We start from the raw sequence: 11,410 nt of genomic DNA, 5'->3' as shown, positions 1-11,410 counted from the left end.
TACTACTTTTCCGCATTGAACCGATGCATACATAATTTTGTTTATCACAAAGGAGATTCTCAAATCAATTTCCCAAAATAACAATCTGAGCCAAATAATAACAAGATCCGAGATTCCGAAATCGGTTTCCACAACTGATTTTCCCTAGCCAAACTCAAAATCTAACAATCTGAACCAAACACGCAAAAAGAAACATTAAGCAGATTTGAGAGAGTAAACCCCCAGGATTGGTGCATCCAGCAAGAGAACAGGATTCAAAAAATTTGCCACTTGCATGAAACATCAAGCAGGGACATAAAAAAGCAGGAAAGATACAGTTCGAGTTCCATCATCAAGATCAAAGACATGTTCACATTAAAAACCAACGAATCCCTCAACATATTAAATGATAAGATGCAGGTTGTACCTCTTCCACTCCAAACATAATAAAAAAAGACATCTATATTAACCACACAGTCAAGGAACAAAAATAGTATCAAGAAAATAGAGACCACAAGCATATGCTCATGGATCAGAAAGCGTAACCTCAACCTCCACACCAGGTTCAATGGTGATGGAGGTGATCTGCTTCACCACATCAGCAGAACTAACGAGGTCTATCACTCGTTTGTGTACACGGAGTTCAAATCGATCCCATGTGTTTGTTCCTGAGAATCATATAAAGATTTTCCAATTACTTGCATTATCATCTATGCCAAGAAACGCATATATAGTGCATCCAAGTATGCATCATCCGCAGTATATGCTGATATCAAAGGGAAAATGCAAAATACACAACTAAAGATGTACCAAGTTTATGTGGGGAGGATATGCAATCAACATTGAAACAACCAAGGAAAAAAAATCCAGTCATGAGGGCCAAAACATTGTTTGGCCAATCTTTTCCTGTAACTGGCATCACTTAATGACAAAAAAGTGCAGATACCAAATGGAGATACTATAGCGAAGTATTGCTCCAAAAGAACGCAATATTAGTTCTTGAGTTTTTTATCCAAGCACCAAGTCCCTAAGAATGTGATAAGTGATGGGGACATTAGTCATCATAGAATAGTATTTAGTCGATTTTGTAACCCATTAATGGATTGGACAAATTTTAGAGATAAAAGAGTCTTTTGTTAGTTTTAGGTTTTGAGTCCTACTTGTTTTACAAGTTTACTATCAGATATTTTAAAGTTAGTATAATTTTTTTTTTAGAATTAGAAATCTTACTATTTTTGAAAAAGTTACTATTTCAGGAAATAGTACAAGGTAAAGTCAAATTAGAAGTCTTTAGTTTAACCATTGTAAGAAATTATTATTAAACAATGAATGAATGAAGGGAAATTGTATATATCTCTTTTCTAAAGTTTAGTGATTAGAAACCATGTGCTGTGATGTCATTGAAATCCTTGGTATAATACAAAAGTAAAACTATCATCTCCTTCACTATAATCTCATCCTTTCCATCTTTCTCTATACTTGTTTAGATTTCTAGACTCAAAGCAATCCAACCAAGTACTTCTTGGGCCACAGGAAACCACCCAAACCTACCCTCCCTTTTGCATCTTAAACCTACCCAAAATCCTTCAAAACTTGTATAAAAAATGTACAGCCCAATCCACAACCTTCAAACCCTCCTTCCATCAAACCTAACTCTATTTCATACTTTTAAGTCTAATTACACTACCTTATTGCAAAACATTGTGTTTACCCTTCACCACTTAACCCTTTAAGCTTAAATTAGGCTTAAATCTTTCAAACCCTATTCTTTGGTTATACTATGTTCCACTCAGAATAGTTTTAATATTCTGTTCAAACCTATTAAGTGCACTCATGTATTTTCTCTCAATCTTATTTTTGACATCTAGTCTTTTTCCAACCAACATCCATATGTATCCACACTAGTCTCTTTGAAGGCATGTAAGGCTTATGCCTCAAGATATGCCCCATGGTGAAGTTTGTTAAGTTGTAAATAGAATTCAATAATTTTATGTCCAAGAGCTTCCTGCGCAAACTCAATAGAATATTCCAAGGTAGAAGAAGCCATGGGGAACGAAGGAATCAAGATAGTCATCTAGTCGAAATTCAGAACATGAATAGAATAAAACTTCAATTTCATAAACATGGTTGAATTATTTCGGTATTTGCAATGAAGAAATTTGATAATGCTACCTTATTCGCATCTCAAAGACGAACTAAACAATTCAAACGAAGATGAAAGGTGGAGTGAATATTGCAGAACATCAAGACATTCTCCAGGGTATCATTTCTGACTTCAGTCTTTTACCAATGAAATGATAGAAATGGTAGAATTGCATGGGGAGCCCGAGTTAAATGAATGAGGACAGACGATTCAAGCCAGTGCAAATTAACATAGAATGATAGGCTCCTACATGGCTATTCCCAAATATTATAGTACAAGATCCTAAAAAAGATAGAACAGCCAACTTAACTTATGGCTTCAATCCAACATCAATTAAGTTTTTCTGAGGGATCAAGGGTTTCAAGAATAGGTTTTAGGCTCAAAAGGTTTAATTTTCCCTTGGGAAAGGTTTCAACAAGGTCAACTGGGTACGTGAAACGCAAAGTTTTGCAATAAGAATAAAAAATAAGCATTCCCATCAAATCCAGTAGTAATACTTCTAACAAAAGGGATGATGTAATAGAATTCAGCTGAAGGGTTTAGGGAATTCAGTTTAGGTTTATATGGGACTCAATTTGGGTAGCAAGGTTTTGGAGCAACAAAGTAGGTATAATAGGGCTGGGGGTGAGGAGTCAAAAGATGTTTATACTGCAATAAGGCCAGCGGGATTTTAGAAAGATTCAATAGGCTCTATGAAAGTTTAGGATGGATTCAATCAAAGGTTCCAACAGGTATTGGCGAATAAAATAGAAAAAAAAAAACAAGTGAAGAAGAGAAAGAAAGAAGAGTAGATGAAGAATAAGAAGAAATAATTACCTCTGAATCAATCCAAAGCTTCTTGGCATCACACCAAGCATTCTAATCACTGGAGAGGTTCTCGATTCTCGAAAGGGAGTTGTAATTTTTTTATACAATACAATGAAATAATAATATATTTATAATACTTCAAAACTTTAATCTAGTCTTAACCATTAAAAAATATCAAGGACCAAGATTAAAACATGACTCAAGTAATCATAATTAACATTTGACATGACCTAAATAAAACCAAACTAAAATTAATCTTAACCCTTAAATAATAAAACAAATCCTAACTACTAGGTTGGTTGTCCAACCCTTTATTAGGTTAAATATATGTAATAAAAATGGTCCAATAAATGACCCAATGACTTCAATAATGCTCTCATTACAAGATGGAGAAACATCTCCACGATCGAAGATGGGAACCAATCTATTGAGGAAAAGGAAACCAACGTGTAGCAAAACATATAAGCCAAGGTGGTAAAAAGGGAATAAGAAATGGACAAAGAAAGGGAAAGAAATAGGAAATTATCACAAAAGGGTATGATGAATTTCGAAAGTGGATCATTTTTAGAGTTGGTAGTGGGGATAGCATTCGGTTTTGAAGAGACATGTGATATTAAGTAACCATACGAGCTTTAGAATTCACATCAAGAACCCTATAATCCTTTTCTTAATTTTTCAATAAATCTTGAATTCTTGATTCTTGATTTCTTGAAGTGTAGGATTCTTGAAACCTCTTTCTTAAATCTTGATTCTTGAAATCCCTTTCTTAATTCTTGATTCTTGAAAGCTACAAACTTCAACCCTTAATTTTTTCGCCATTCTCTTAACCTTTAATCGTTACCCTATAAATCTTAACCTTTAACCATTTTCATCTATCTCGTCGTAATTGCGAGAAAAATAAATATTTTACTTTTAGGCTTACCCTATCCTAGACAAATCCTAAACAAAATTTTCTAATTCCCAAAATTTTCTTCTCCCCTTACCGTCCTGCATCAAAGAGGCATTCAAAGCAAAAGAGTTGCTAAGAATCCAAAGTGAAAGTGAGGAAATCACTTGGACCACTTATTGGACAATTCTTATTACAGACACTTGGCCCAATGAGGGTTCAATCGATGGACTAGAAATTGGGTTTTTTTGTTATCTAGAGATATTTTGTGCAGTTTAGAGAAATTTATATTAATATTACTATAGGTTTAATAAATGATTAACATTAGTTCCAATTTAATTCTATTTAAGTTGTGTTCAATATTAATTAGGATTATTGAGTAATATTTTAATCTTAACCTTCAATTATTTTTAATGATTGAGATCAGATTAGGATTTTAGAGTCCTACAAATATATTATTATTTCATTTTTTTGGATTAGAAACCAATGAATAAAATGTTACCAATCTTCTTGAGACTTCTTCAATAACTGGATATGGTGTGAGACCCCCTTGGTGATTCCAAGTAGGAGTGCAACTTGGTCCACTCAAGAACCGAACCAAACTGATAGCTTTGGGCTGGGCTGGTTTGGTTTAGGATAAGTAGTGGTTCGGTTCTGGATTGAAAAAATGGAGACCAGTAAATTTTGTTTGGATTTCAGTTCAAGGCTTGTATAGAACCGAACCAAACTGAATCCTTAATGACTTGCTACCTTTTAGGAATTAGGCCATAGATTAATGACTTCTTTTAAAGGATTTTTTACATATAGATAGACAAATGACTTATTATATGAAATTTCCATGTTCATTACGTATTTATTTCCATTAAAATATATTGCTTTCGAAGAGGTTTATAAGATATTGGCAACCCATACAAATGAATCGAACCAAAACGACCTTAGTTTGACTTGGTTTGGTTCTATGGAAATTTGTTTTGGTTCTGATTCTTATTTAGTAGAACCGACCTACGTCAGTTTGGTCCTGATTTGGCTCTAAACCGAACCAATTGCACCCCTAATTCCAAGGTAACATCTATCCTCTACTATTCTCCTTCAGGTATGATTTAAATCTCGCTTTTCTCTTCTCCTCTTTCGCCTATTCTTCTCTTCTATTACCTATTTAAACCAAAATCCAGCCACCTAATCCTCAGTCGAACCTTGTTTGGCTATTTCTACCCAGCTGAACATTAGATATCTATAGTTTCATCAGTCATCACCAAAGCTTCGTTATTTCTGCCCTAACTCCTGAATAAACCTATTGCCATCACCAAAACAGCACCCTTGGTGCTAACTGGACTAATCCCAATCCACCCAAAACCCATCTAGATTCCAACCGAATGCTGTCCTACCCCAATCCAATCCAACCAAATCATCACAACAACCCCATACTGCTGCCAGCACAAAAAAACGCCTTCAGTACTAGCCAATTAACCCTAAACCTTCATACAGTCTATTGAAAATGCTTTTTATACCATATCCCCACCTCCCCACCTAGTACAGCCTCATACCAACCCTTTAACCTTATTACAATTCATCCTAAACATTCTTCAACCTACCCTAATTTAAACTGTACCCCTATTTTTCTTTCACCTTTTTATTTGTGAATGTGAATGTTTAATTTTACCCCTACCACAAAATTTTGTAATTACCTGTTAAACCATAGTCAATTGGCTTTGTTGAAAGTTGAAACCCTTCGAAATAGCCAATAAAACCCTCTAGGCCTAAACTAATTCTTGAAGTCTTTCATAGGATAAGAGAATTCAAACTGGCTATTGGATAGCAATTGGATAGAGACCGTGAGTTAGATTGGAAGTTCTATCTTCCTTAGGATCCTTTACTTTAATATTTGGAAATAGTCCTATAAAATTATAACTTAGCCTAGGATCACAATTTAATTAACTATTAGATTTTCTTTATATCCTGTGGTAGATGTAACTTATTTATACTTTTATTTGTTCTTGGTAATTTATTTGAGATCACAAATACATCATTCTTGTTTAGTTTGCATAGCCCTACCTCATGACACACCTTGTCATACCAACAAATCCATCTTACAGTGCTATGAAATCCCAGCATTGTAAGAGCCATCCAATGCCTAGGAAACAAACTATTCAAATGCAAAGTTCTACCTCATGACACACCTTGTCATACCAACAAATCCATCAAACCCTTCTACACCTACCATGACCAAGCAAGCCCTTGTAAATGGGATTGCAACAATCCCATTGCCTTCCCACAATCCTGACAATATACTCCCATCAGATTAATTAGAAAAAAAAAAATAGTACGCTGATGGTTTAGAAGCTTTTGGCCATAATGACCTAATGCACTAAAAGAAACATAATTCATCACAAAGGAACCAAATCTAATTATGCTAAATCCCATGTCTTTTCTTTTGTTGTCTCTATTAACTTCAAATCTATCTTTATTGTGTCCTCATCAAATTTTCTTTTGTAAATGAAATAGTTGAATCCCTTTGAATATCTCAATTTCCCCAATCCCTTAGATGAGTTCAAGTTGTCAAAGCCCTCCCTAACTCATCCCTTGATGATTTGAATAGTCAGCCCTTCCGACTCCCCAAATGAATTGGATAGGATGGAATAGCTAAAGTCCTTCCCAATCTCTTGTAATGATGTTGGAATTGGAATTGCCAAAGCCCTTTCCAACGCCTTGTATGAAATAGACGAGTCCAAGTGCGAAAAATAAATTGGCATGGGAAATTTTTGGAAAATTCGATAAAATTGGAAGACAAAAAAAAAAGAACTAGGATTAGGCATGTATAATTATTCTTTATAGTTGGTGCTATAATATTGTACCAAATCCCACGTTAAACTACAATAATAAATCATCGAATCCCATATAGATATCATCCATACATCCACCATAAATAACCACATGTCTTGGTTATCAAAAATAAATAAATAATAACCAAAAGTCTACAAAACCATCAAAATCAATGTTATCATCATTTGCATTGTAAAAATCTTACATTTTGTCAATAAAATGGTCGCCATCATCTTCATCAAGGCTACATCCTTCAACTAATGTATAAAGATCATTTTTTGTTTTTTTCTAATTCAATCACAAAGATTGTGATTTAATCGCAAAATTCATAAACATCACAACTTATTGAAAATGTTAGGTTTAAATCATTGATTAAATCAGTGATGGGAAAAAGTCACGATTTAATCATGACTTTTTCAATCAGTTGAAGGATTTGGTGATTATGATACATGCGAGTACAAAAATTTAATCATCTCTAATCTTTGTAACCCCATTTTGATTTTAATGGGAATTGACTTATCCTAATCTCGTTTGTTGTAACCTATAAAAATATGTTGACAATAAATTAGTAGATAATCTCTACAGAGTTCAAATTTTAAGTAGAAGAAATTACTTACTTTTACCTTCCAATAAACCTTTATTGATAAAGTTTAGATTGTTTGGCCAAATCTTGAATCACTCGACATATATTATGCTCTTGAGAACTAACACATAACTAAATAAACACGTATCAAACTCTCACTAATTCGCGAATAATCTCATACTCATGTGATGAAGACAGACATCATTATATCAGATTGTATACTCCTTTCAATTTACCTATCTCGGCAGGTCAACCACTTTGTCAGTTTAACCACTCTGACAGGGGATGTTAATATATTAAATCAGGTCAATCACTTTTGTTAATACGTATGTGTAGATAAATTGTTATGTCTTCTCAGGATAGCATGAGGTCATCTTCTTCCATATGAATTTTCATATATACCTTAAATAACATATTTTTGTTACTATCATAAATGCCCTTCTTGAATGGGAGATTACTGGTCTCTCATCTCAAGACACAATCAAATTTTGGGCAAAAACTTCAATTTTCAAAAAAATTGAAAAGATGATGAATTAAAAAGTGATGAAGCACTTGATTTTTTTTTACATGGTGAATCAAGACCCTTTTAGCATATCCCACTCAACTATAGTGGCCACACTTCACCCATTCTATGGTTCGACATTTGTCTTGGTACTAGGTGGACATGTCATTTCCCCAAGTAGCCCATTATATGACAACATGATTATGGTACATTCCCTTGCTCTGCCAAATTTGCTTGGAATGAGGGCATTACTACCCTCATTAGTGATACCCCAAAATTAAAATGTTGAGTCAACTTCTCTTTCTATAAATATGTTATCACTCTCCATATCAATATTTCTACTGTCCTTCAGTCTACTCTCCATTTCACCATTGTTGCCCCATCACTCAACAAGGTCTAGACATCATCAAGAAGCTAACAAGAGCCCCAAGTAACTTTACTTGTAAAAAATCGATTATTTTACTAAATGCTTTGAAACAGTCCCACTAAACAACTTTTGCGGGCAAGAAATTTGAAAATCCTTATAGGAACACATCATCTGTCTATTTGGGATCCCATGCACATTCAAAAGTGATAACAATCGCTGATTCATGGGGACAAAAGTAGTAGAGTTCTGCATGAGATACAATTTCTCAAAGATTTATAATTCCTTAATAATAAGCATCCTCACTGGATCAATCATCAATAACATCATAGAAAACAATATCCCGAGATCAACAATCAATAGCATCCTACTAAGCACCTATTACAAGATCAAATATTGATAACACCTATTAAATTTCCTTTATGTGAATAAGTCTCTCGATCTGCAAGCCTAATCTAAGTTGACCCCACTTCAAAAGAACACATTGTAGTAAATGTTCATTGCCTATCATATTACAGAAGATGAGCCAATAATATCCTCAAAAAAGATGATAATTCATGTATCCACGCATGCGCATTGACAAAGGTGGTTGATCAGACCTTATGTACTGATATCCCTACCAGAATGATTAGACTGACAAAGTTGTTGACCTACCAAGGTTGGTAAACATAATGAGAGATTTAATCTGCTACAATAATATCTGCCTTCATCATATGAGCATAAGATAAACAAAGACAATATGATGTCAATACATATTTGTCTAATCACATGTCAACTCTCGAGAATGATCTATCAACATAAATTCTATAAATAAAAGTCCATTAAAAGGCAAAGACATACAATTTTTTTCCTCCTAAAATCCAAATTTTACTGAATTATTTGCATACTTGATCGTCAAAGCATTTTTGTTTGTCACCTGAGACAAGACTAAGAAAAACCATTTCTAATATAAATTAAATAGAGAGCAACATAAAGGCAAGATAGACGGTTGTACCAAACCACTAATGTCCATCTTGTCAATGTGAAACTCAATGGCCATGATCGCATTATCTGGTTACTTAAGAATAGCATTCAAATGGCCCAAGCATGCATGAAAAGTAATGTATATCAACATCACACAAAATGACAATTTTGAATTGGTGATTTGGTCTATTAATGCTACAACCTTATAAAAAAATGTAAGTAATTATGTGAAGCTTGCAGAAACTATCACCATACTTCTATGAACCCTGCGAGATTTTGGTGTGGGTTGGAACAATTGTGTATAAGCTTAAATTACATGTGGGCTCCAACATACATCCAATGTTTTCTATATCTCTTCTCTCAAGAAAGTACTCATCAACCATGACACCATTAACATTTACTTGACAAGTATCACAGCAAAGGGCATTATTCAGACACAACCATAGCCTATTCTAGATTGACAGATGATCAGAAGGCATAATTTCAGCCAACACCCTCCGAAGGTGATCAGTCAGATGGGGATGATGAGAAAAACTTCCAGAGCAATTCCCTAATATCAACCTTGAGCACAAGGTTGTCTCTAAAGGGGATGGAGTCATGAATCATATTTAGCTCATGCTTAGGATGTACACATAGGCTCGGTTGTTACACCAGGTCACATAATCCTTTGTGGAGCAGGAAGTCATTCCTCCTCCAAAGAAACAGTTTATCATGTAAGCCTTCATTATTCAATTAACTTATTTTTTTTTACTCAGAAACGGCAAGGAGGATTCAAAACACAAAACCTCCGGTTCCTGAGGTGTAGCCATCTCACCAACCCTTGGGGGTTCAAATAATGTCATAATTCTCGGTAAAAATTCTTATCAAGATAATGATAACTATCGATGAGCAAAAAAGAAAAATTCTGACAGTGACAATGAAATACACATTGTAAGGGTTAATTCAGACAGAACAATCAGAAACAGAGTGAAACAATAAACCCAATCATGATATATATATATATAGAGAGAGAGAGAGAGAGTACCTTCACCACAAGGAGATTTCCTGGTAGTGATATGGAGAACCTTAGTGGGCATTCTCACCGGTCCCTTCACTTTCAGCTGCTTGTCCTTTGCTCCACGAACCAGATCTGCACACACTGTGCACCCAAACCAAACAACAAAAAAAGTCATCTTAACCATCCAATACTCTATGATCTGATTTGGAAAAACAAACAAAAAAAAAAAAAACAAGAAAACCTTTCTCGAGATTCTTGACGTTCTTAGAGGAAAGGGTGATCCTGATACGGTGCAAAGTCTCCTGGGGTTCCTCAAACCCAGGCTTTGTAGGCTTCATCCCTGCGTACGCCATGATCGATTTTGAACTTGATTTTGTTTTCCTCCACACACACGCAGAGAGAGAGTTCTTGTTTCTCCTCTGAAGACAATCCAAGCTTTGAGGTGAGAGAGGCTCTTCAACTTACTTTCTTTCTTTAAATATGATGACGAGTATTCATCGAATTAGGGTTTTGTGAGAATGGGAGGTTACATTTACTGATTTATCTCCCCGGTGCATTTTAGCGATACGCCATATTTACTTGAAAGTTAATACTGGGTTAATTGGGCCGACTGTTTGGATTTATCGGTCCATATGATACGTGTTTACTAATTCCTAAACTTAAAGAGAAAAACATTAGGGACTGTTTGGTAACCTCATGTTTTCAACACCTATTATGGGTAGATGTGATCTAGACTCGATGTTGTTAATCAGTTTTGGTATGTGTTGCCTAGAATGACTGAGATTTCAATATTTTGATTTTATATCTAGATCAATTCGAAAAAGAAAATATTTTGTAAAATATAAAATATTTGGACAAGTCATCTCAATATTGTTCGACAACGATATGGATATGCATGGTGTCTCAACCTTCACATCATCTCTCAAGACAAATGACGTACCTCGAACAATATTTTAAAAATCTCGGCCAAGACAATAAAACTCAACCAACTCAATTCGGATTTGATAGATTTTGATTAAAATAAGTAAATTTTTTTGTAGAATTTAACTATTTATTATATAAAGAAAACATGATTTTATGACTAAAAATCTTCTAACGTACCTTATTTTATAAAAAAAAAAAAAATTATAATTATTTTAATTTAAATATATGTAAATCTATTATTATAATAAATCAAGTTAAATGGTTTGTCTCGTCCAAGACAATTCAAGCTCGTCCTTGGACGAGACAAGACGTCAAACCGAGTTTTGAAACCATGGTGATAGTGCATATGTTATAAGATTTAGAATTTTGAAAAAATTATAGATAAAAAATAAATAAATAAAAGAATGCATATTCTATGAACTTTAAACGAAAATTAAACAAG

General features: G+C 34.1%; 1 protein-coding gene across 1 annotated transcript; it reads right to left on the bottom strand.

Moving 5' to 3' along the window:
- Positions 1-323: 323 nt before the first annotated feature.
- On the bottom strand, positions 324-10,505 carry LOC147391167 (small ribosomal subunit protein uS10y-like). The gene is made up of 3 exons (XM_086458135.1): positions 10,286-10,505; positions 10,072-10,185; positions 324-647 (listed from the first exon to the last, which is right to left on the bottom strand). Exons 1-3 carry the CDS (start codon positions 10,395-10,397, stop codon positions 505-507), a joined length of 369 nt encoding a protein of 122 aa, XP_086314261.1. The 5' UTR covers positions 10,398-10,505; the 3' UTR covers positions 324-504.
- Positions 10,506-11,410: the final 905 nt, after the last annotated feature.

This window comes from Akebia trifoliata, chromosome 11, assembly GCF_017979445.1.
Source record: "Akebia trifoliata isolate Shusen 1 chromosome 11, ASM1797944v1, whole genome shotgun sequence".
In the NCBI taxonomy this organism is placed as follows: domain Eukaryota; kingdom Viridiplantae; phylum Streptophyta; class Magnoliopsida; order Ranunculales; family Lardizabalaceae; genus Akebia; species Akebia trifoliata.
Note: the sequence above shows the minus strand (reverse complement) of the source record. Positions and strands in the feature narration are given on the sequence as shown.

Bases quoted from the DNA above. Each gene is read 5' to 3' on its own strand.
- LOC147391167 (XM_086458135.1), bottom strand. From the start codon at position 10,397: ATGGCGTACGCAGGGATGAAGCCTACAAAGCCTGGGTTTGAGGAACCC. The intron at 10,186-10,285 runs GTTTTCTTGTTT...TTGGGTGCACAG, and splicing joins CGTCAAGAATCTCGAGAAAG to TGTGTGCAGATCTGGTTCGT. The intron at 648-10,071 runs GTACTCTCTCTC...TATGATTCTCAG, and splicing joins GAAATCTCCTTGTGGTGAAG to GAACAAACACATGGGATCGA.